The sequence below is a fragment of the Lucilia sericata genome, unplaced genomic scaffold, assembly GCF_015586225.1.
Source record: "Lucilia sericata isolate MDLA Ls3-8-SP2 unplaced genomic scaffold, ASM1558622v1 Contig000551F_arrow, whole genome shotgun sequence".
Lineage (NCBI taxonomy): Eukaryota > Metazoa > Arthropoda > Insecta > Diptera > Calliphoridae > Lucilia > Lucilia sericata.
Genome location: NW_023994561.1, coordinates 125459 through 152679, shown reverse-complemented (window position 1 = coordinate 152679; position 27221 = coordinate 125459). Strand labels below are relative to the sequence as shown.

The 27221-nt window shown below is 32.2% G+C and overlaps 2 protein-coding genes across 6 annotated transcripts; both read left to right on the top strand.

The window, feature by feature from the left end:
* Positions 1–126: 126 nt before the first annotated feature.
* LOC119606092 (protein disabled) lies at positions 127–21076 on the top strand. Of its 5 annotated transcripts, none has more exons than XM_037959478.1 (11): positions 127–584; positions 860–960; positions 8098–8768; positions 8833–9060; positions 9131–9707; positions 12872–13375; positions 14411–17687; positions 17752–17843; positions 18723–19580; positions 19645–19771; positions 19831–21076. In XM_037959478.1, exons 2-11 carry the CDS (start codon positions 924–926, stop codon positions 21047–21049), a joined length of 7590 nt encoding a protein of 2529 aa, XP_037815406.1. In that variant the 5' UTR covers positions 127–584; positions 860–923; the 3' UTR covers positions 21050–21076. The 5 variants fall into 5 exon arrangements, with proteins under 5 accessions (XP_037815406.1, XP_037815404.1, XP_037815405.1 ...); XM_037959476.1 differs by lacking the exons at positions 127–584; positions 860–960 and adding an exon at positions 4989–6481 and having other exon boundaries at positions 9131–9224; positions 9285–9707; XM_037959477.1 differs by lacking the exons at positions 127–584; positions 860–960 and adding an exon at positions 4989–6481 and having other exon boundaries at positions 8098–8693.
* Positions 21023–26235, top strand: LOC119606094 (uncharacterized protein DDB_G0283357-like). Its single transcript, XM_037959480.1, has one exon. The coding sequence runs from the start codon at positions 21098–21100 to the stop codon at positions 21794–21796; it is 699 nt and encodes a 232-aa protein (XP_037815408.1). The 5' UTR covers positions 21023–21097; the 3' UTR covers positions 21797–26235.
* The last annotated feature ends 986 nt before the right edge of the window (positions 26236–27221 follow it).

The window sequence follows — 27221 nt, the reverse complement described above, 5'->3', positions numbered from 1 at the left end:
AAAAAGTTATTTAAGAAAATTAGATAAGAAAATATAACTAAATAAAATTTAATATTTTTTAAATAAAAAAAATGTAAATTTAATAATTTTCTTAATATTTATAATAAAAAAAGTTAAATAATACTATAAATCCTATAAGAAATTAAACGTAGAAGAAAATATTTATTGGAATTGATTTGTCTCAGACGTAATTTTTCATTCAAGTGAAAAATCGATAAAAGTTGCTGTATTCTTCATTCTTATCTTGTGAGTTTCATTTTTTTCCTAGTGTGCGTGAGTGTCGAAGCCGGTGAAATTAACTGTCAGTTTGTGTTTTTTGTTATTTTTCAAACGACGACGCGCAGTGTTATAATTTTTGTTGTTTTTCGCTAACACCCTTAACCCTCCCCCTTAAAAAAAAAACAAAACAAGAAAACCGTTACATAGCCATTTAACCACCCTTTATTTTCTTTATTCGTATTTTCGTCTAACGGTACTCTTTAACATAGCAAAACAAACAAAAAAAATCAAAAACAGAATTTACGAAAAACATCTGATAAAAAAATTGAACAACAACAAAACTAATACAAAAAAGTAAACAAAACGTAAGTTTATGTCAGACGACTCGTACGCCTACACGTTTGCAAAAAAAAAAAAAAAAAATCAAGAAATTACATTCAAACAACCCCCTCCCTCATAATAATATTTCATTTTCTTAACGTAAATTTGTTTGTTTTTGTATTTTATTATAAAATGTCATTTACATTCATAAACACGTAAAATTCTTTTAGATTTGTATCTTATCTGTGATAAAGTTATTTATTTTGTTTTTTAAATTTGCGGCATTTTTCGTTATCTTCTTTTTTTTCAAATATATCAGAAAATCGTTGGTGAAGTCAGAGTTTAACGTTGCAGCGCACGGATGTCAAGCAATTTTCAAAAATATGCAAACCCTAAGAAAGAAAACAAGCCCCTGTAAATGTAAGTATTTAATCAATTTGTTTATATTTTAAATTAAACTTTTTTAAACATTAAAATCAAAGAATAAATAAGAAATGAAACTGTTGTCAAAAGTACCTAAGTCTACTGTCATCCGGTACCTAACTCTAAGAATGTATTAGTAGAATTCTCAAGTCAACATAGTTGCAAAAAATAGTATTGAAAAATATTGAAAAAAAATTATTACATTTCAATTTATACTTTGAAAGGTTTCTTAAGATAAATTGCACATATTTTATCTATAAACATTTTATAAACACGTCTATTTGTTTTTTAATCTATAATATTGAAAAAATAAATTATTTATTTGAAATATCTTTTTCGTTTACCATACGAAAATTTACAACATTGTTTTTTTTTAGTTTTAATTTCAAACAACAAAAATTCAATGTCAAAAAAACAAAAAATATTTTTTTTTTTCGTTTGTAAAAAATATATTATTTTCGGGCTATTAAATGTGTTTAAATTGTGCAAAAAAATAATAAAATATAATGTTAAGTGATAAAAAATATTTCAAAGTGCTATTATCCTCAAATTTTCGCGAAAAAGTTTTGAAGTTTGGAGAGAGAATAAAATTTTTACATATGTGTTGGATTTACACAGCACTCGTCTGTGAGAAGAGCGTAATGTTATTGTTGTAAAAAAATGACAGCGTTTCACTTCTTGTTTATTCTTTGATTAAAATCATATTAAGTGCATTCTGATGAATAGAACAGATGAAAGGTTAATGTTTTTCATTTGTTGAAAAACAGTTTTCCGAAAACGAAAACTGAAAAACGTCGCTGTTCGTCGCTGTCTAGTTCAGTATTGTTTTTTGCTTCATTTAGGAACGTATCGAATTAAAATTAATAGTATTTTATTGGAGACTGGTGATATATCATTGAAAATTACCTCAGCCGATTTCTGTAATGACATTTTTTTAGTCCGAAAATATGGAACCGTTTTCGTTTTCAGTTCTAATTACAGTGTATGCAAAATATATAATTAAGATAAAATTTAGGCCAAATTTTTTTATATTTATTTTCTATTAAAAATTCAAAACTCAAAGTTTTCTATAAGAAACTATTAAATACTGAAAATGTTTTTATAAAAAAAAAGTTCAAAACAGAAATATTCTATTAGGAAATATTCAATAGCGAAAAATTTTATAATAAACTATTAAATATCATAAATTTTCTATAATACTGAAAGTTTTTTTATAAAAATATTCAATAATGAACATTTTCTAACTATTAAATACTGAAAATTTTTTCAAATTATCTTTTTAATACTAAAAATTTTCTATAAAAAATTTTCAAAACTGAAAAATGTCTACTAGAAATATTCAATACTAAACATAAATATTCTATAATGAACATTTTTTATGAGAATCTGATAGTTTCTATTAGAAACTATTGAATACTAAAATTTTTCTATATGAAACTATTCAATACTCCTCATATTTTGCTACTATTGAATACTGAAAATTTTCTATAAGAATGTATTCAATACTGAAAATTATTTATACAAAATTTTAAAAACTTTAAAATTTCTATAATAATAATTTTAAATTTTCTATAAAAAAAGAACTATTCAAAACTGAAAATATTCTATAAAAATCCCTTCAATACTGAATATTTTTATAAAAAATTTTATACTGAAAATTTTCTATGAACATTTTTAACAACTGAAATTTTTTGTTAAAACAATAAATACTCAAAATTTTCTGTAAAAATATTCTATACTGCAAATTTTCTACAAACAAATTTTGAAAACTGAAAATTTTCTATAGAAAAATATTTATTACAGACTGTTTTCTATAAAAACATATACAATATTGAAAATTTGTGTTAGAAATACAGAAAATTTTCTGTTAAAAAAAAAAAATTTAAATTGTAAAATGTCTGCTTAATAACTTTCAATACTGAAAAATTTCAATGAAAGTTTTTCAATACTTAAAATTTTCTATTTAAAAAATTTCTATGAAATTACAATTTTCTAAAAGGATATATTTTCTGTAAAATATTCAATACTAAAAATATTTTATAAATATATTAAAAATTTAACATTTTCTATAAAAATATTCAATACTGAAAATATTTATAAATATATTAAAATTTAACATTTTCTATAAAAATATTCAAAATGGAAAATTTTCTATAAAATATAATAATGGAAAATTTTCTATAAAATATTCAAAATTGAAAAATTTCTATAAAAATATTTAAAATTGAAAATTTTCTATAAAAATATTCGAAATTTAAAATTTTTTATAAAAATATTCACAATTTAACATTTTCTATAAAAGTATTCAAAATTTAAAATTTTCTTTAAAAATATTTAAAATTAAAAATTGTCTATAAAAATATTCAAAATTTAACATTTTCTATAAAAGTATTCAAAATTTACAATTTTCTATAAAAATATTCAAAATTTAACATTTTCTATAAAAGTATTTAAATTGAAAATTTTCTTTAAAAATACATATTTAAAATTTAAAATTTTCTATAAAAATATTCAAAATTTACAATTTTCTATAAAAATATTCAATATTGAAAATTTTCTATTAAAGTATTCAAAATTGAAAATTTTCTTTAAAAATATTTAAAATTTTATGTAAAAATATTCGAAGTTTAAAATTTTTTATAAAAAATATACAAAATTTAACATTTTCTATAAAAATATTCAAAATTTAACATTTTCTTTAAAAATATTCAAAATTGAAAGTAACCTATAAAAATATCTAAAAATTTCTATAAAAATATTTATTCATTTTCTATTTAAAATTTTTTATAATTTTAAATCAATATTTAATTTGGTTAAATTTGAACATTTTTTATTACGAAAATTTTATATTAAAAAATGATAATGCGAAAAATTTGTCTATAAGAAAAAATTTTAATTCTATAATTTTTCTATAAAAAAAATATTCAAAAATGTTTATATAATAATAAAAATTTGATTCAAATATTTTTTAAAAAGAACTATTAATTTGATAAAATAGTATTGAAATATTTTTCTATAAAAAAATTTTTATCTAAATATTTTTCTATAAAAAGTCAATTCGAAAATGTTTCTATTAACAAGAGTTTGATTAGAAAGTTTTTCTATACAAAATTTTAGTTTTAAAATTTTAATTCAAAAACATTTCTCTAAAAATTTTAGTTAAAATTAGTCTGTTTCAAAAATGTTATTTAAACATTTTTTTGAAAAAATTAATTCATATATTTATCTGTAGAATTTTCAATTTAAAACTTTTTTTAACAAAATTTTATTAAAAAAATTTTTAAATTTTTTTATGAAATTATTTAATTTTATTTTTTTGAAATAAATTTATCAAAAATTTTTTTTATAAAGAAAATTTTTCTGTACAATATTTCAATTCTATAATTTTCTATAAAAAAATTATTCGAAAAATTTTATGATTTGAATATTTTTAAAAAGAACGATTATTTCGATAAAGTTTATTGAAAAAAAATATTATAAATAAATTTTTATTCAAATATTTTCTACAAAAAATCAAATCGTAAATGTTTCTATTAAAAAAAGTTTGATTAGAAAGCTTTTCTATAAAAATATAAAACTTATTTAAATATTTTCTAGATAATTTTCAATTTGAAAATCTTTTTAAACAAAATTTAATTTAAAAATATTTCAACAAAAAATTAACTAGAAAATATTTCTACAAAATAAGAGTTAATTCAAAATTTTTTATATAAAATAAATGAATTGCAAAATGTCTCTAAAAAACAAATCTAATTTAAATGTAAAATATATATATTTCTTATATATTTGCTCAATGAAACGACTAACATTTTTGATACGAAAAAATTAAATTTTTAAATAATTGTAACGGAATTTTAGCGATCGTGATTAAGTATTATTTACTTTAAACCACCTGACAGCATTTCTATGGGCGCTACTTAAAACATATTCCTGGCAACTCTAATATTTTCGAATGCAATTGTTGTGAAACATATACAAAAATTAGTTGCTGTGAAATTGTTTTGTTTTTGTTGTTGCGGGTTTTAGATAGTTTTATTTTTTTTGCAATTTGCTTGCGGGTTCTTCAAACCGAATTAAATCCATCAATAATACACATGTTTGTGTGTTCAACAAGCTGCTCATCAAACAAATGAGTCGAAAATTGAGTGGAATTACAACTTTTTACAACTCTGTGTTATTATTTTTAGGCATTTTTTTGTTGCAAAAATGTAAACAACCGCACAAAACGAACAAACAATAGATGTTAAAAAGGCAGCTGCAATTTAATGGTGTTTAATAATTTATTTTAAATAAAAAATAAAGCTAAATAAAGAAATTGTAAATAAAAATATATAAATTATGTGAAGAATAAATAGAAAAAGAGAATATTAAACAATATAATGCGGTTGAGATCATCCAAAATAGAAATAGAATAAAAACAAACAAAAACGCAAAAAAATCTCTAATCAATTGGATAGTTAAAGAAAATAGAAAAAATAAATAAAATAGACCAGTTATTGAAAACAACAATTAGTAAGAGCTGGAGGAGGAGGAGGTGGTGATGGCGTAAAAGTCAAATAGACTACAATAACAATAAGTGAAAACATTTAGAATAAAAATGAACAAACAGAGAAAAAATGTGTGTCTGGTGGTGATGGAAAACGTAAAACTATTTAGTAAATGATGCAGATACATAAAGAATATGTATGGCAAAAGAAACAACAACAACAACAAAGACAATAAACACAAATAGTTTAGTGTAAAAAAAAACTAAACGAACATGTATTGAAAAACAAATTGATGATGGGCTTGGACCTGATTTAATACTCATCAATACAGTATTGTCCAGCATTTAAAGCAAATATAGCATAGAAATATAATAAAAACAACTGGCATCAAACCAAACACCCCACTTGTGGCCCGCCAAACCCAGGTGTAGCAATCACTCATACACTTTAGCATTCATATTGCAAACGCAAATTTTCAAACAAATTCTCCTCAGAGAGCAGGCCAGAAACAGTATCAAACATCAGCCATTCAAACTACATTGTTATTTAATGTTATTGTTATTTCTGGTGCGGCTGTTGCTTTTTTTGTTGCTGTTATTGTAGTATTTTTTTCGTTATGATTGTTTAATTCAATTGCCGCAATTGCTGTTTCATTAAAATAAATATACAAAAACTAAGAAGACGCGATAACGTACAGAAAACCCAACAAAAATCACATCATTTGTGCCACTACTGCTCTAGTAGTAGGTCCCATCATCACTCTTCACAGTAGTAGATACTGTTTAAGTGTAGCCAAGCAGGCAGGCATACAGTGGCAATTGTTATTTTATTTCTCAGTATCAGTTTCATTTGTCGCATCATTATGGTTAAATCATTGGTATCCAAATTATCGTCTGCCTCCTCCACTTTATCAATTGCCAGTAGTTTCGGTAGCAGTCATGGAAAACATCATCATGATAATAATGCAGCCTCTTCTACAGCATCGTCATCGTCAACATCCAACGCCATCTCTGGGGATAATTATTTAAAATGTAAATGTTTATTTGAATTATTTTGTTTCTTTATTTCTTTTTCGCGTTATTTATTGCTAAATTATATATTTTATTCTCTAGGGATTTGGAGCATTTATTTGTAATGCGCTTTGTAATTAAACAATTTGTAATGAAATCATCAATTGATTTTTTGGAGGAAATTATAAATTGTTTGTGGAAAATTTATATTTATTTCATTTTTTGAGTTCAATTAAGAAAATTGTGTGATTTTATAAAAAATTTTCAATATTATATATATAATTGATGTAAACAATGGAAGTTATATTAATCTATAGAAATAGTCTTCAGTATAGATTGAAATATAGACTAGATCATAGTCTAGACTAAGAAAAGATTATCGAGTCTAGAATAGAGTATATATTAGTCTATAGACTAGACAACAGAATAAACTTAAGACTAGACTAAAGACTGGACTGAAAACTACACTACAGACTGGACGTATAATTAGACTGTAGATTCGACTTTAGTAGACTATAAACTAGACTTCAAACTAGAATATAGATTATGCTATAGACTTGAGATTTAAATAAAGATTAGACTAGACTATAGACAAGACTATAGTCTAAACTATAGATTAGACTTGCGGCCAAAATACAGACTAAATTATAAAATAGACTATAGACTAGACTCTAGATTAGTCTATAGACTAGTCGATAGACTATACTATAGACTAGACGATAGATTAGTCTATAGACTAGATTATAGACTAGACTATAGATTAGTCTATAAACTAGACTATAGACTAGACTATACAATAATCTATAGACTAGACTATAGACTAGACTACAGACTAGACTATAGACTAACTATTGACTAGACTATAGATAGACTATAGACTAGACTATAGACTAGACTATAGACTAGACTATAGACTAGACTATAGACTAGACTATAGACTAGACTATAGACTAGACTATAGACTAGACTATAGACTAGACTATAGACTAGACTATAGACTAGACTATAGACTAGACTATAGACTAGACTATAGACTAGACTATAGACTAGACTATAGACTAGACTATAGACTAGACTATAGACTAGACTATAGACTAGACTATAGACTAGACTATAGACTAGACTATAGACTAGACTATAGACTAGACTATAGACTAGACTATAGACTAGACTATAGACTAGACTATAGACTAGACTATAGACTAGACTATAGACTAGACTATAGACTAGACTATAGACTAGACTATAGACTAGACTATAGACTAGACTATAGACTAGACTATAGACTAGACTATAGACTAGACTATAGACTGGACTATAGACTAGACTATAGACTAGACTATAGACTAGACTATAGACTGGACTATAGACTAGACTATAGACTAGACTATAGACTGGACTATAGACTAGACTATTGACTAGACTATAGACTAGACAATAGACTAGACTATAGACTAGACTAGATACTAGAGTATAGACTGGACTATAGACTAGATTAGACTATAGACGAGCCTATAGACTAGACCATGGACTAGACTATAGACTAGATTTCTAATTAAACTATCGAATAGACAAACAAACATTTCTTAAAATATCTTCATTGTTAATACAAAACTAACTTTATTTTCTCTTTTTAGATCGCAATGATCCGGGGCGTTTTTTCGGCGATGGCGTGCAATTCAAAGCCAAACTTATTGGCATCTTGGAGGTGGGCGAGGCACGTGGCGATCGCATGTGTCAAGAGGCCTTACAAGATCTAAAAATGGCCATACGAGCCGCCGGCGAACACAAGCAACGCATAACCATACATGTCACCATTGACGGTTTGCGACTGAGAGATGAGAAAACTGGTGATTCACTATATCATCATCCTGTACACAAGATCTCATTTATAGCACAAGATATGACAGATTCACGTGCATTTGGTTATATATTTGGCTCACCTGATAGTGGCCATCGTTTCTTTGGCATTAAAACGGATAAGGCTGCTTCACAAGTGGTGCTAGCAATGCGTGATCTTTTCCAGGTGGTATTTGAATTGAAGAAAAAAGAAATTGAATTGGCCCGTCAACAGATACAATCGAAATCGTTACATCATCATGATACACAACATCAGTTGTCCTCCCTGTCATCACTGAAGAGTGCAGCAGCCGGAACAGGAGGACAAAATGATTTATCGGCTTTAGGAGGTTCAACAACATCGGCTGCTACACTTAGCATGTTGAATACCATGGTTAGTAGTTCAACAAATACACCAAATACCAGTCGTTTGGGTGTTAATTTGGATTCTAAGGGAGCTTCCAAAGAGGTGAAGCTGTTGTTGTTATTTAATTTTATAATGAATTTTATTTTAAAAAATGTTTTTACTGTAGATTTCTCCCGAGTCGGTGGCTGATTTGGTTGACTTAGAACAAGAGCTTAGTTCTTTGCAAAGAGGTATTACGCAAATGGAACGTATAACACCTAATGATGCTCATACAACACAAACCTCCTCGTTGACCTCTAACGCTGCTAAAACCAGCACTGCTATGAGTGGTAGCAGTGGTGGTGGTGCTGGCGGTAGTGATGATCCTTTTGGTGATTCCTTTACTAGCTTTCCGGTATATATTAGAACTTTTTCTATTGCTATAAAGTTAGAATCCTTATTAATGCCTGTTTTATCCCCTGTAGACCTTACCACCTCCCGAGCCGGGACGTTTGCGTAGTAAAACTACCACTAAACCCAATGACATTAACATCACCAACATACCTACAACCACAGCCGGTAATTCCTCTTTACTTTCACCCACTGCTACGCAATCACGTCTAACACCCGTCTCTACAGGTCTTACTACGACAACAGTTAATTTACAACCCCTAGATGATGATGACGATCATTGGCTACGCGAACTAGATGCTCACAGTGATGTCTTTGATACCTCTAAAACAGTAGTGCCGGGTTTAATGGGAATGCCTCCCTTAGCCAGTACTTTGTCTAGTGCCGTACCTCTAGCTTCACGTGCTCCTTTAGCCGCCCGGGAATCATCCGATACACCACCCAATCATATTTATGAGACAGTATCTTGTTCCGCCAATAACGTGCCAAACGACATGGCCGAACTTTCAAGTATTAGCAATAATGTGACTAACAACAATGCAGCTGATACAAACAACCCAAATAATTTAGCCAATAGTTCTAGTCTCTCCGATATATTTCAAACGGCTGCTGCAGAGTCAACACAAAATTCTAAACTTGATATTAAATCGGGTAAGTTGTTAAGTTATGTTGCATTTGTTGTTTTCTATTAACGGCTTTACGTTGAAGTTAATATTGAATTTAAGTAGTTATTTAAGTTGAGTGTTGTTTTTTATATTTTCACTAACCCAATTAACAACCACAAACAATAACAATAACAAACAATCTAACAATCTTTAACCAATCATGTTTTTTATCTTTTCAACTGCTTTTTGTGTTTTTTACAATTGTATCATATTTTCCTCTTATAATTTCGATTCTAATGGACTTTTCTATAACTAATGAACAAATTTGGTGTCATAAGAATGTATATAGATTTTGGAGAATTCTAACACTTTACTGTTTAAGAAATGTACATAAGTTATGTGAAGATGTATTAAGTTGCTGCTCCGTATTAGTTCGATTTAAGAAATTATCACTTCGTCTGTCAGATGTTTTAAATTCCAGAAAAATGGACTGTTTATATGCTGCCAACTTGATAAATTTTTCGTAAGGATCTTTATACATACTTTGAGAATTTGTGTCACTTGACTACTTACATATTAGAATATACACTATTGTATAGAATAAGGTTCAGAATACACTATAGACTAGAATATAGATAATAACTAGACTAGACTATATAGACTAGACTATAGACTAGACTATAGACTAGACTATAGACTAGACTATAGACTAGACTATAGACTAGACTATAGACTAGACTATAGACTAGACTATAGACTAGACTATAGACTAGACTATAGACTAGACTATAGACTAGACTATAGACTAGACTATAGACTAGACTATAGACTAGACTATAGACTAGACTATAGACTAGACTATAGACTAGACTATAGACTAGACTATAGACTAGACTATAGACTAGACTAGACTAGACTATAGACTAGACTATAGACTAGACTATAGACTAGACTATAGACTAGACTATAGACTAGACTATAGACTAGACTATAGACTAGACTATAGACTAGACTATAGACTAGACTATAGACTAGACTATAGACTAGACTATAGACTAGACTATAGACTAGACTTTAGACTAGACTTTAGACTAGACTTTAGACTAGACTAGACTAGACTATAGACTAGACTATAGACTAGACTATAGACTAGACTATAGACTAGACTATAGACTAGACTATAGACTAGACTATAGACTAGACTATAGACTAGACTATAGACTAGACTTATAGACTAGACTATAGACTAGACTTATAGACTAGACTATAGACTAGACTATGGACTAGACTATAGACTAGACTATAGACTAGACTATAGACTAGACTATAGACTAGACTATAGACTAGACTATAGACTAGACTATAGACTAGACTATAGACTAGACTATAGACTAGACTATAGACTAGACTATAGACTAGACTATAGACTAGACCTATAGACTAGACTATAGACTAGACTATAGACTAGACTATAGACTAGACTATAGACTAGACTATAGACTAGACTATAGACTAGACTATAGACCTAGACTATAGACTAGACTATAGACTAGACTATAGACTAGACTATAGACTAGACTATAGACTAGACTATAGACTAGACTATAGACTAGACTAGACTAGACTAGACTAGACTATAGACTAGACTATAGACTAGACTATAGACTAGACTATAGACTAGACTATAGACTAGACTATAGACTAGACTATAGACTAGACTATACTAAGGCTAGACTATAGACTAGACTATAGGCTAGACTATAGACTAGACTATAGGCTAGTCTATAGACTAGACTATAGACTAGACTATAGACTAGACTATAGACTAGACTATAGACTAGACTATAGACTAGACTATAGGCTAGACTATAGACTAGTCTATAGACTAGACTATAGACTAGACTATAGACTAGACTATAGACTAGACTATAGACTAGACTATAGACTAGACTATAGACTAGACTATAGACTAGACTATAGACTAGACTATAGACTAGACTATAGACTAGACTATAGACTAGACTATAGACTAGACTATAGACTAGACTATAGACTAGACTATAGACTAGACTATAGACTAGACTATAGACTAGACTATAGACTAGACTATAGACTAGACTATAGACTAGACTATAGACTAGACTATAGACTAGACTATAGACTAGACTATAGACTAGACTATAGACTAGACTATAGACTAGACTATAGACTAGACTATAGACTAGACTATAGACTAGACTATAGACTAGACTATAGACTAGACTATAGACTAGACTATAGACTAGACTATAGACTAGACTATAGACTAGACTATAGACTAGACTATAGACTAGACTATAGACTAGACTATAGACTAGACTATAGACTAGACTATAGACTAGACTATAGACTAGACTATAGACTAGACTATAGACTAGACTATAGACTAGACGAGACTAGACTATAGACTAGACTATAGACTAGACTATAGACTAGACTATAGACTAGACTATAGACTAGACTATAGACTAGACTATAGACTAGACTATAGACTAGACTATAGACTAGACTATAGACTAGACTATAGACTAGACTATAGACGACTATAGACTAGACTATAGACTAGACTATAGACTAGACTATAGACTAGACTATAGACTAGACTATAGACTAGACTATAGACTAGACTATAGACTAGACTATAGACTAGACTATAGACTAGACTATAGACTAGACTATACACTAGGCTATAGACTATAGTCTAGACTATTGATTTGACTATAGACTAGACTATAGATTGGACTATTTACTATACTATGGACTAAAATACAAATGAGGTAACATGATCGGAAAGATTTTCTTTTATTTTTTTTACATAAATCCTTTTATTATTTCCTTAATTTTTTTTATTGGTTTTTAACACAATGTTTACAATACTTGCACAAGCACATTGTCCACTATCACTTAACCACTGAAACTATCAAACCGATCAATCAATCAGTCAATGAACCAACCAACCCAAACCAAAATCAAATCAATGAGTACATTTCTAGAACTATTTTATACTATTGTATGTGTTTTATTTGTTTTACAATTAAAAAAAAAGAAATAACGCTGTTTCGTGGTTAAAACAAAAAAACAATAGATAAAAAAAAAAACAATAAACAAAATAGAAACAATAAAGCTTTATTGATGATTGTGTTTTGTTGTCCTTTTGTCCAAATTGATCAGATGCTTTTACAGATTTGGATCCCTTAGGTACTGGTCGCACCAGACCTTACGTGGATAAGAAATACTTTTTTCAAGAGCTTAAAAATCCACCTAAAAAAGTACTCAAAGATCTAACGACAAATAATCAAACAGCAACCACTGCTACCGCTACAGCAGCGTCCCTAATGATGGCTACGACTGCAGCGCCGACCATGACGACAGTTAACAATTTAATGCCGGAAAATCTTACAAATAAAAGTATTACAGCAACAGTTATGGCAACAGAGGACATTTTAAATTTAGGCGATTTTGAATTGCAAACAATACAATATCAGCAACAGCAACTATATCAGCAACAACAACAGCAATCTTATAAAATGACAAGTGCCGCAAATAACTCCTCCTCTTCCTCTATAACTGCTACCAATTTAAATACTTTACTAACAAACACAACAGCAGCAATAATACCAACTGCAACCATATTAACAACAACAGCCAATAATATAATTAACCTGGCAACAACAGGTACTAACTCTACTACTATTACTATTACTCCAAACCCTTCTACTGCTAGTAATAGTAATCAAATTGCTACTAGTTCTACTAACTTTACTACTACTGCTAATATTTATAATAATAGAATTGCTATTGCCTCATCTGTCACTAGCACTGCTACCAAAACTAGCTATAATATTCATGCCTCCTTAGCAGCTACTGCTACTAGCACTTCCACTACTACCGCCACCGCTACAGCCACCAACATTAACACCATAAACACAATTTGTGCCACAACTAATTTAAATGTAAATGTATCTAATATTAAGAATAGCATATCAGCTTCTTCCTCTTGTGCTTCTGCCAACACTAGCACTTCTAATATTTCTGCTTTTACTCGTACAGCAACTTCTTTAATATGCACTTGTCCCACCTCCATAATTGTAACATCATGTACAACAACTAATGCATCAACTAATACTAAAAAATATACTACTACCACTACTACTAATAATAATAATACTAATTACAATAATAATAAGATTAACAGTAATATTCCTAACCTTAGTAACAATAGTAATACAATTAACAACAGCAATAACAATAGAAATACAACTAGTAGTAGTAGTCTCTTACTAACAACTCATCATCAATCGAAACCATCATCATCATCATCAACATCTAAAACAATGCCATTGCCCATGTACATGCCTCTGAGTATGGCCATGAATATGGGTAGTTCTGGTGAAGGTGGTGGTGGTGGTGGTGCTAGTGGGTGTGTTGGTGCTAGTGGTCAAGATCATCATCAGCGTGTCTTAGTAGCGTTTCAAAAGCCAGCTATTGCTCCTTTGCAAACTAATGCTTCTTCATCTCCATCAATAATAACAACAAACAAATCATCATTATCATCATTAACTTTCACCACCACCACTACCACCACGACCAACACAACAATAACAACTACTACTACAACAACAACATCATCAACTACAACTACTCAGAATTCAACTGCTATGAATCAAACTAATCAAACATTACGTTTTTCTCGCTATCATCCTCCTCTAGAACCAGTTGCCGTTTCCACTGCTGCTGCCAGTGACGCCGATCCCGTTATGTTGCCTCGTGACACTGACCCCTTTTCGCCCACTCGCAAGAAAAGTGATCCCTTTGAAGAAGGTGGTGATTTATTTTCAAAATTGGATCCTTTCGAATTTGAATTCAGCAGTAATATTGCCGAAGTGGATAATCTAAGAAAAGCACCCACTTCTCTAACGACCTCAGTAACAGACCAGTTGGCGGCGGTTAGTAGTGTTGCTCCTCCTGCTACACAAGATCTATTGGCTGGACATTTGCAAGTGAATTTACCACCTGAGGGAGATACAACACAAACTACTAGCACGGTAAGATCACGTCCAGTACCCTCTGCTATGACAACTGCCTCAAGTGGTGTGGGATTAGGACCGGCATCAGGGCCATCGGCACTACCTCCTGCTTCTATGTTGAAACAGCAAACAGTCGATGTGATTTCCAGCATATCGAATAAGAAAATGCCGCATTTATTTGGACAATCGTCTAGATTTTCCAAACGGGATTCGAATTCCATTAACATGAGACGTCTACAGGAGTCTGATTCACTAAGTGAAACCGAAACCGCTCCTGAACCACCACCTCGACCCGATTATGGCATATGTGTTGAACCTCCACCTCTGCCGCCTAAAAAGCAATTCAACGATTTTGTCATTAGATCGCGTAACGGTCCCAGTCACAGCTTAAGTTCTACAACCGGAAATCAATCAATAAACAGCAATCGTTATGATAGTCTTAATTCCGTGCTAACCTCTAAAACCTTAACAGGACGTTCTAGTAACACAGATGTGCCTCCTATACCGTTGCCTTCACGCCGAGTAGGACGTACCGATGGCTCTTATCCCGGACCGGGTAGGCCACGCAAACCTGGTCACACGGAAGATGATTATTTGGCCCCCATCTCTTTGCTTGGATCCTCGACAGGCGTTAGCTCCTCTACAGCTAATACCAGCATAATGTCAGATGTGCCTCCCTTATTGCCGCCTCCCACACAAACATCTTCACGCGCCCGAACTCAAAGGCAACAATCGCTTAATCAGCAAAATAAAGCTCATGAAATTTACGAAAATAAAAGTGAAATACTTCAACAGTTGCAACAACAGCAGCAGCAGCAACAACAGCAAAACATCTTGGATCATAACAATCCTGCTACAGCAGCCATAGTTCCTGATATAACCCTAACACAACTTTTAACATTGGGTATCGATGAATTAGCGGTAAAATTAAATGTGCCTACGAGCAAACTCTCTACCATGACTTTAGTAGAATTGACTTCGTATCTTTCGGAATTCCTCGAACAAAATAAACCCTCAAAAGTGGAAGCCCATAAAGTGGAAACCTCTCAAGAGGAAACACATCAAAACACACCGCCCATATTTAAGGTGAATTTTGATCAAGAGGCAACATTTGTGGCGAAATTTGATGATACATTCGGAGAAGATTTTCATCAACAGACCTCCAGCGGGGCGGCCCATACATTTGAAGCCAATTTTGCCCAATTTGATAGTGTTAGTGTGGAGCCTCCAGTGCAGGCCATTAATCCAAACACCAATATGGTGCCTCCAGCCGATCGTTATGCTGTTTTTCGTGAAATTATTGATCAAGAACTACAGCAACAACAGGAAAGTGTTGATCTAATAGGAGATGTTATGGAAGGTGAAATTCCCCAGGTAACAGATGAAAAGCAATTTGAAACGTCCACCTTAACGGTGGACTTAGACATGAATGTGACACAACAACAAGATCTTTTAAGTGGTGATATGTTAGAAGTTTCGGGACCTCAACCACCCAAAATAGATACGAAAATCACAGAGGTATTGGCCCAGGCCAAGGATCGTTATGCCGCCTTACGTGATTTAATATTGGTGGAAAATCTCTTTGATAAACCACCGCCCAAACCGTCTTCCATAAGCGGTGATATGGAAGTGGGAGGGCAAAGTGATAGTAACAAGTCACCCTTTCAGGGATTTGGTGGTTTTAACGATGACGAAGAAGATCAAGACTTACGGCAACTAATGGACCAAGCATCAACATTAGATGTCACTACTCAGCAGCAAAGACTGGGTTTAGTGGATAGTAGAGGCTTTCTAGTAGAACCCTCCTCATCAGCCATCACCGTGGAGGAAGATGAAGATGATGAGGAGGAGGAAGAAGAACGCCGTAATAATACACGCGAAGAGGCGGGTGGTTTAAGCAGTGCCGATAGCAATGAAAAGGAACAGGATAAAGACACCTTACCCACAACAAAATATGAACAATTGGCCAGTTCTAATCAACAATTGGAGGAAATTGAGGAAAAACCCGAAAAATATGACGATAACCCTCAGATTAGTATTACCCAAAGTCAAATGCCCACTAGCAATGAGGGTAAATATTTATCGGTGGTTAGTGTGGCTTCTTCGGGTCTATCGGGTTCTAAAGATGATTTGGAAATTGATGATTTAATGCATAGAGCCATTTCTAACTTGTCTTTAGACTCCAGAGAGCGCAACTCTCCTGCTATACAGCCTCAACAACAAAATACGCATACAACTACGACAACCATGACGCCACCACATTTCAATGATGTCAGCACTTCACCCATACCTCTGCAGAGGTCCCCATTACCAACACTAACTGGCCTACAAAGTAAATCGCCCAATAGCAACAAATCCCCTCAACAAGTCTCACCACTACCCTCTCAACTTACAGTGGTTTCACAAATAATCGATGCTGCTACCAAACAAATACAAAATGATGGTGTCTCAAAGACTTCCAATGATTCCTGGGCCACTTTTGATACACCACAACATCAACCAGTTGCAGTATCGTCCGATAAACGTGCCAGACCTTCAGCTAAACTTGTTAATAAAGCCAATAATTTCCTTAACTTACCACCACCTCCCGGTTCCATTTCGAATTGTTCACAAAACGATAGTGCCATAGAATCGCCTTGTTCTTCGGATCCTCGAGAAGAAGCTTGGCATAAACACACCATGGGTGGTAGTAGTCTATCGCTGGGCCATCAGGGTGCCCCTCTGGGCGGCAGCACTTCAGGGCAACGACGTTATCATAAGAAAGAACGACAGAATACTTCTTCCTCATCGCGGGATTTAAGCTGGGATGAGGATCAAGGTAGTATACCGCCAACTCATATAATGGATTATCCTCAAAGTAAACGTTTGTCGGGTCAAATGCAAGGTAGTCTAACGACTGACCGTCATGGCTATTATAGACGTCATGCTAGACGCATGAACTCCTGTGATGATGAATATGAGTAAGTAGATATTGTTCAGAGAAGAAAAGTTTGAAGATTTCCTAATATCTTTTGGTTTTTGTAGTTATGAACAAGATTATCCCTCTAGCCGACGGGAAAGGGATCAGTGTAAATATAAACACAGTTTGAGCAGAAGTAGAGATAATTTCGATATGGGTAAGTTGTGGTTAAGAAGTATAGACCTTGAATTGAACGAGATCTTAACTAGAACTGAACTAGAACTGAACTAGAACTGAAATAAAACAGAACTAGAACTGAACTAGAACTGAACTAGAACTGAACTAGAACTGAACTAGAACTGAACTAGAACTGAACTAGAACTGAACTAGAACTGAACTAGAACTGAACTAGAACTGAACTAGAACTGAACTAGAACTGAACTAGAACTGAACTAGAACTGACTAGAACTGAACTAGAACTGAACTAGAACTGAACTAGAACTGAACTAGAACTGAACTAGAACTGAACTAGAACTGAACTAGAACTGAACTAGAACTGAACTAGAACTGAACTAGAACTAGAACTGAACTAGAACTGAACTAGAACTGAACTAGAACTGAACTAGAACTGAACTAGAACTGAACTAGAACTGAACTAGAACTGAACTAGAACTGAACTAGAACTGAACTAGACTGAACTAGAACTGAACTAGAACTGAACTAGAACTGAACTAGAACTGAACTAGAACTGAACTAGAACTGAACTAGAACTGAACTAGAACTGAACTAGAACTGAACTAGAACTGAACTAGAACTGAACTAGAACTGAACTGGAACTGAACTAGAACTGAACTAGAACTGAACTAGAACTGAACTAGAACTGAACTAGAACTGAACTAGAACTGAACTAGAACTGAACTAGAACTGAACTAGAATTGAACTAGAATTGAACTAGAACTGAACTAGAACTGAACTAGAACTGAACTAGAACTGAACTAGAACTGAACTGGAACTGAACTAGAACTGAACTAGAACTGAACTAGAACTGAACTAGAACTGAACTAGAACAGATTGTAATTGAGTTTCTCTTCTCTAGATTCTCCTGGTTGGTATCACCATCATGGTGCAGGACCCCAGCATCCACATCACACTTGGTCCTCCCAAGATATTGAACAGGCACGAGGACGCAACTTTGAACGCTCGGCTTATGAACGTACCACTTACGGACCTCCTATTTACGACAAGAGAGGTGTGGGTCCACCTTTACCACCCACCTCCAGTTACGACAGACGTTCGGCTGGCGGAGGTGCCTATGACAAACGTGGTAAATATTATCGTGGTGACACCAATCCTCGCTCTACCGAACGCATTTACAATCTAGATGATTTCGATGAAATGTTGGCGGCTTCTGGAAAAATTCCCGCACATTTGGCCTCCATGTATGAAGAAATGAAAGCTGAATGTTGTTCGCCACCCGGACATCGTCAACGTACAGCCGATTACATGTATGAACGTGATCGCAAGTCATTTGATCGTGAAAGTCTTGAGTCATATGAAGGCTCTAATGTCGCTCCACGACGACGACGTCGCAGTTATGATAGTGGCGGTATTCCCTCTGATCCTTATGGCAGTTGTGATAGTCGTGATGAATATCATGGTCGCGAACGTTGTGTTATGACCGCTGATAAGAGTCGTTCTTTGCGCAAATCTTTGAAATCTTTACGTGTTACCGGTGATATTGATTATGATCAAGATTCTGAAAAGGAATATCATTATCGTGATCAGAGATCACGTTGTGATACGCGAAGTTTACAAAGACCTAGTCAATTAACTACTCAGGGCGTTAGTGGTGTAGGGGTAGGGGTAGGAGGAGTTGGTGTTGTAGGTGGCAATGTAATGGGTTCTCAGAGTCGCATTCGCAAGAGTAGTGGTTCTTCACCCTGGGATGGAGAAGGTAAGTAAAGAAACTATTTATATTTAAGCAAATGAATTGCTAAGGAAGTTATGGTTTGTTTTAGAACCTCCTTTGCCAGGACAAAAAACTTCTTCCTGGAAAAGACCTTCGAGTGCTGCTGAGGCCGAGCGGCGCAGAGCAGCTGTTAAAGGACAAACACCCTCTGGCTCAGATGAAGATAAAGATCGCAGGTATTTAAAGTAACATATTTTTTACAAATTTGGTTTAACTTTTTCGCAAAATTTCTTAGGTACCGCAAGAAGAGAACTACACGCAATAAGGATTTACCAGCGATTCCCAGCAGTGCTGCACGTTATGGACGCACTGGCAATTACGATTATATCTCTTGTGAAGATCTCGATGACGATGCAGAAGATTATGTGGACGAAGAAGAAGAGGAAGAGGATCATGGCATTGAACATGATGAAATATCACCCGCTGATGAGGACAAATTTGCACGTCTCGAAATGCGACGCCATGAAATGCACAATCGCATGATGGATGCCCATGTTAGAAGAAGAAAAGAAGTACCAGCATCACAAACCCAAATAAGTTCCATGGCTTATCGTAAGCCAGGCAAGGGTGGCTATATAAGAAGACCTTTGCCACCACCTAGCGAACCTAAACATCCTCAAGATTATGGCTTTGATGATGATGACGGAGACGATGGCGAGTATGAACAGACTCCCACTCCCAGATCAAATACAAGTAGTGCTTTACCCACAGCCACACCCAATGCTAGTTCCACCAAATTTAGTTTTGATGTAGGTTTCGAATCTGATTTTAATCAATCCTCACCACCGCCAGCTCCAGCTGGTACAGCCTCCAGTTGCAATTCAACACCAGCGGCCAATGTCAGTGCAGCCAATACACCGGCTTCAAAGTCATCATTCAGATTCTCCAATGATTTCTCCGCTGGCCAGGAAAGAGAAAAACATTTCCAACATCCTCCGGCTGGATCACTACAGCAATATGATTTGGAAAATCGTGGCATATCGCCACAAACCGCCCACACCCAGACCAGTACACCCAAACTACGTTTCGATGACAATGTCAAGGTATCACAATTCGATGATGCCTTCGAAGATGATTTCTCCAAGGCCACATTTGATGCTTTCCAAAATGATGATGTACAACAGTGGCAAGAGTCCATACAGAAAACAACTAAACAACAAATACGCAATAATAAACTGCAGCAACGTCAACAGGATTTAATTAAAAAATCCGAATCTGTAAATATATTTGCCAAAAAAGTCGAAGATCCCTTTGAAGATGATGAATTTTTCAATAGTCCTCCCACCGTGGCCGTTAGCACGTCTACGGCGGCAAATGAGAAAACAGAAAATCATAAAACCAATGGTAATAATGGAGGCTCCTCACAAGGCAATAATGGAGGTGGCGGAGGTGGCACTTCTGCTGGTTGGGATGATGACAATACAAATTTTGCCAAATTTGATGAAAACATGTGATTTGATAAATTATTACAAAACAAACAACAGAACAATATAAAACACCAAATGAATTCGTACAACCATTTGTATTATAATACCAATGCCGAAACAAAATATAACAAAGAGGACCTTACCCTTAATGAGGAGGAAGATGATAATTATGCTGAAATTGATGTGTTAGCTACTAATGATTATTATTATATAACAAATTTAAATCAATATTATGAACAGCAACAGCAGCAACCGCCCTGTAAAATAACAAACTCATCTTCTCCTTATAATCACAATCAATCACAATCTCAACATCATCATCAATCGTGCAATCGTATGGTTAATAAAACTCCTCTATATGATACATCTTCCTCATCATCCTCTTCATGGTCTGATTTTACCAACAAACATAATAAATACAATTTGAATAACAACAACAACAACAACAGCAATATTAAATATCAATCAACAAATCGTATTACGACAACATTTAGCAATTTAAAATGTCATCATCAATATCAGCCTCAACATCATCACCATCTGAAACAATATCATCACAATCATCAACATCATCATCATGTGCCACATCAATCAATATTGGCAAAACCTTCAACAGCAATTAATTCATTTAAAGGTCTGTCATTGGCTGCCTCTTCTACTTCTTCTACCAGTGTTTTACGCAATACCCAGAAACGTTGTCGCCGTAAGTTATTTGCTTTTAATTTTATGTTGAAAAATTTTATAACATATCGCTTTAAATACGATATACTTTAAGGAAATATGGCTTTAATGTGCAAACTGTTTTGCAGAAATATTTCCATTTGATATGATTTTATTCGTGATTTATCAATTGCATTTATTTTAAAGGAAAAAAATCGAAATTAAGGCAAATTTTTTAACACTTCCATTATGACTCTTGTTAAGTTTAGTTTATGTTTTATATTTGTATTCATTTTGGATTTTTTTCAATTCGGACGACTATTTTTTCTTAAGATATAGTCAACTATATATTTACTATAGAAAATTGTTGCAATTTTTTTATTTAGAAAAAATTCTAGAATTTTCTGAAGTCTCCAAAAAAATATCTTCCAATTTCCAACTAAAGCGCGTAGACTTGACCAAAATCAAGAGAAAAACTGACAATCAAATGACCTACACTCTCAACAATGTTACATGAATTCTATAAATCAGTGTCTTTGACCCCTATCAGATTCAAACATTTTCCGTAATAAGTCTGATCAGAGACTGTTGACAAATTTCCAAGCAAAATTGAAGTTTGGCTGGAAAACTCTCTTGACAAAACTCTTACATTTTTCTCTGTTGGCAATAAACTTCAACTTCAATAGGGTGCGGTACTTCGAAGCCTTTTCCTAGCCGCAACTTGTTAACAAAAATAAAAAGAGAGACAAAAATTCCACTAACATATATGAAATACTTAACCTAAAATTGTCCTCAATGCAAACGAAATCCGTAGGATTTTTATTCAGATTTGAATGTAATATCCGTTTTAGGAGAAGTGATATCAATATTCATAATTATCGGATAGTGGTGAATACCATCCTACATTACTGTATCATTATTCCAGGAAATTGAAAAATCGCAATTAGAAAATCTGAGATCAAGAACCGTAAATTGCATGCATTGAAATGCATTGGGAGAAAGATTGGTTAGAATCATTGTTGGACAGTTGAAAGATAAATGGGGAAATTTCAACATAAAAAGTTACGCCTTGGATAGGCGTCCTTTGTGTTAGTAGGAATCGCAAATTGTTTTAACAGAAAACACACATGATGAGAAGATGTGGTATCAGAATTCTTAATTCGTAGATAGTGGTAGTAGCCAGCCAACAATATCGGATCAGAAGTCCAGGAAATTGGAAAATCGTAATTAGGAAATCTGAAATCAAGAACGAAATAATGTCATATTAATCTTTCCCCTGAAGTCATCAAATACTCTAGCATAGAAGGTTTTCTTACTGTTAGAAAATTATTCCCTCATAACATTTGTCATCTCAGTAATCAGTTTTCCAAAATTTGAAACCCTATCCATTTTCCCATGAATAATCGGAATGGTAGGTTCAGGTTTAACTATCTCCTTAAAGCGTTTTGAAATACGCTCATCCATTTCCTTGCTTTTTAGTAGCAGAGACTACACCACCGATTGAAGTTTGTTAATCCTCAGAAAATTTGTCAAAAGACCTTGTAGGTCTTACGGAGGCCATCAATTTCTTCTCATCCTCTCTTTTTCATTCATTTAAATGTGAATTGATTTGTTGTCCTCGTCTAGCTTTAACAGTATATTTGCTTTTAACTCTATCCTTTGAACTTTTATGGATAGACGAGTACTTACAGTTACTCATAACTCTGATTTAGTTCCATTTCTATCCAGTTTTAGGACTAATATAGAAACATTGAGTTTGTTTTATATGTTGTCTGTTATTGGGGTTGGGTATCTGCTTTCTATATGATGATTTGCTTTTCGTTTATCTTGGACTTTATGCCATTTTTGTTACCATATTTATGGTTCTTTTTAGGAACAATTCATATTCAGGTGCGTTATACGTTTACATGTTTTATGTTGTTTTTTCTAATTCCTCTTTCTTAAATTTATCCCTCTTCTGTTGAATGATTACCTAGCATTGGTTGGAGTAATCGTTGCTGCGCCAATATTCATTATTTTTCCACACCCTTATTGTCAAGTTTTATCATACATCTTTTCTTCGTTTATCTTGGCTCACTTAGAAATTTTTAAGCTTTTATTACACCTTGCTGTCGTGGAGCTTTAAATGTCTGTTCTTTCGTTCTGATTCTTTTTATCTCTTGGAGCATAATCTTTTTAGTTTTAGTTCTCATGTAACTTCTATTTGCTCATATTGTACGTCAGTTTCTTCTATTAGAACCTTATTTCAGTATACTGCAGCTTTCCAAGCTGTCGTGGAACCTCTTCCACTTTTATAGAGTTTATATAAGATTTGCGTGTAACTACTTTCAACTCTTTTGATTCTTTTGTGGCATTTTTTAGCTATCTTTCATTATTATCATCAGTTTCTTCTATTAGAACCTTATTTCAGTATAATGCAGCTTTCCAAGCTCTCGTGGAATCTCTTCCACTTTTATAGAGTTTATATAAGATTTGCGTGTACTACTTTCAACTCTTTTGATTCTTTTGTGGCATTTTTTAGCTATCTTCCAGCTTCGATTGCTTCTTATGAAACCTCTTTTTTTAAATTTTATTGTCGAGTCCTCCTTTGAAGAATTTTCAACTTCTCGTAGAGCCACTTTTAACACAGAGCCGCTTTTAATATCTTTTGTGTTGTTTAAAGCTTGTTTTTAACTCCTTATATTCTCTTGGAACCTCTTTTGGCTTGTTTACGACCTTTCTTGACTCTCATGAAGCTTTCACTGTTTCCTTTGCAAACTCTTCTTTATATTTCGATGCTTTGTAGTTTTTTGAAGCATTCTCAAGCTCCAATGAAGTTTCAATTGGTTGGTCGTCTTGGAAACCATTTCATTTTATAGCCTTTACTTTCTCTTTTATATAGATTATTCGCTCTCTTAGAGCAATTACAGTCTTTCTCGTAGCCACTTCTAACATTTTTGGTTCTTTTGTAGCCCTTGGAATCACTTTCTTTATATTTTGTCGTCTGTCTTCTTTTGAAGCATTCTCTAGATCTCTCGGAGATCCCATTGGATCTTTAGCTTTTTCTAGATATTTTCATGAAAAGCAGCTTTAATTTGCTGCTCTACAGTTTGCAGTATTTCCTCGCTCATTCCTTTTCGAGTTCTTGAACAAAGTTGAAATTAATGACAAGTGAAAACAATAAACAAAAAACAGTGTTGCCAGATCTTACATTTTATACGAGATTACCATAACAAAACTATTTTTTCACATTTTCAAATAAAATAAACTTTAGGTTTGTTAGCTAGGTGTTAAAAATTTGCCGATTCTTTTAAAAATTCTGAAAAATGTTTCAAATGTTTAATTTAAACTTCATTCCAATTAAAGCTTTCGAAACAATGCAATTGATTTAAGCATTTAATTTTAATATTCAAACATTTTTAAAGCATTTTTGAGTAAAAAATTAAATAAATATTTTTTTATAATATTAACGAAAAATACTCTTAAAAAAGAACAAATTTATTACAAAACTTCGATTAAAGCTTAATATTTCTTTTAAATTTATAGAAATTAATAGAAAAAAGGTTTAAAATTAGCTAACAGCAAAATGATTTGACAATGCAATTAAAGAATCTCTATATTATTTCAAACAAAAAATTAAGCTTAACTAAACTCAGTTTAAAACGGCTTAAAATTAACTTTAAAACGGCTTTAAAGTATTGAAATTTATAAAGAGGAGTTTAAATTGAGCTTCAGTTAAGCAACTAGAGTTTTAAATATTATTGTTATATTACTACAGATTTATCATTTTATTATTAAAGAATATTATTAGGCCACGAGTTCGAATCCCCGTTTTAATTCACTTATTGTTTTTATTAATTTTTAATTTATTTTTGTATATAACAAAAACAAAATATAAAACTATTCTAAATGTATATAAAAAAAGGAATAATTAATTAAATAATTTAAAATTGTATATGTATTTATATAAAAGTTAAATGTTATAATTTAAACATAATTAAAATATTTAAAAGAAAAATACTCTTAAACTTATTCTTAAACAAACGTTAGATTTCCTAATTATTGAAAAAAATTGAAAAAACAAACGAGTATATAATTAAGCAAACTATGAGAAAATGTTAAGAAACAATTAATTAATTAAGTTCTACACTTATTTTAGTTACTAAATTAAGAAAAAAAAAAAAAAAACACAACATTTTTTCCTAAAATATATAAAAATCTGTCCGTTTCATATATTTTTTTTTTTTTTGGAATTTATTTCATTCTTAAATTTAATAATTAAGTTTTAAATTTTTAAATAAATATACTCATCATGCTCTTCTCCTTCTAAACAATAAAAATTATTCAAAAATTACATAACCAAAATAAGGACTAAAAAGAGCGAAAAAAATTAATTAAACATTCTCTAAAAATTATACAACAAAACCAATAAATACTATTGCATGTGTTATTTATACAATAATTAAACAAAAAATCATTAAAAAAGTTATTAAATTAGTCCAAAAAACAACAGTTCATAAACAAACAAATAAACTTTAAATAGAATTTATTAAATGAAAAATCCTCCATACTAAAGAAACAAATTATTAAATAAACAAACAACAAGAAGAAAAAAAAATAATTTAAATAAATAGTAAAAGATTCATACAATAAATAAAATTAATTAATTGAAATGAGAAAAAAGAAATTAAGAAAAAAAAAAAAAATATTAATCAATTTATTAAATGTAATATTGACATTAATGATACAAATAAAAATTAAAAAAAAAAAAAAACACATAAATTAATAAAGTGATTTTATTAATAATACTCTACACAAGAGATGAACTACCCTACTGTGCTCTAATCATGGTGAGTAATCACGGACGTCTATAAATTCTTGAATATTGCTCAGACTTCCAACCCAAATTTGAATCGGATGTAGTTCGCCGGGTCCGGATAGTGTTTTTCCGGCCGTGCTCTGTAATATTCCTGACGAAGCATTGGTATTTTTAGCCGATATTTTTCAAAGATGTGTTATGATGGGATATCTGCTGGTTGCTATGGCTGGTAAGTCATGTCACTTTAAACCGAAGGATTTGAGACCTATCGGTCTATCGTTTTTCCTATTGAAGACTCTTGAGTGACGGATAGGTCTTCATGTTAGGAGCAATATTTATATCCATCCCATTAACCATGCTCTACATGCTTATCTTAAGGGTAAGTCACTTGAGAGTGCGCTTCATGAGGTGGTGGGTAATATTGGGCACGACATAGAACACAAACAGTATACCTTGGCCGCGTTTTTGTATATAGAAGGAGTCTTTAATAATATTGAAATAAGGTCATTAAGGAGTCGTTAGTTACAATCGGGGACCAGGATTTCCTGGCGAGTTGGGTAGTTTATATATTTGATAACAGAGTTATCAACTCAACCTTAGGGGAGGATAGGATTAGGAAAAAGGTTTACCAGGAGTATAGCGGTTAATTCGATTCTCAAAATCTTCAAATCCAAAGGTAGGAAAACAGTTGCGTACTCCGCGTACGCAACTATTTTCAGTCGTAATTCTGATTAAGGGAAA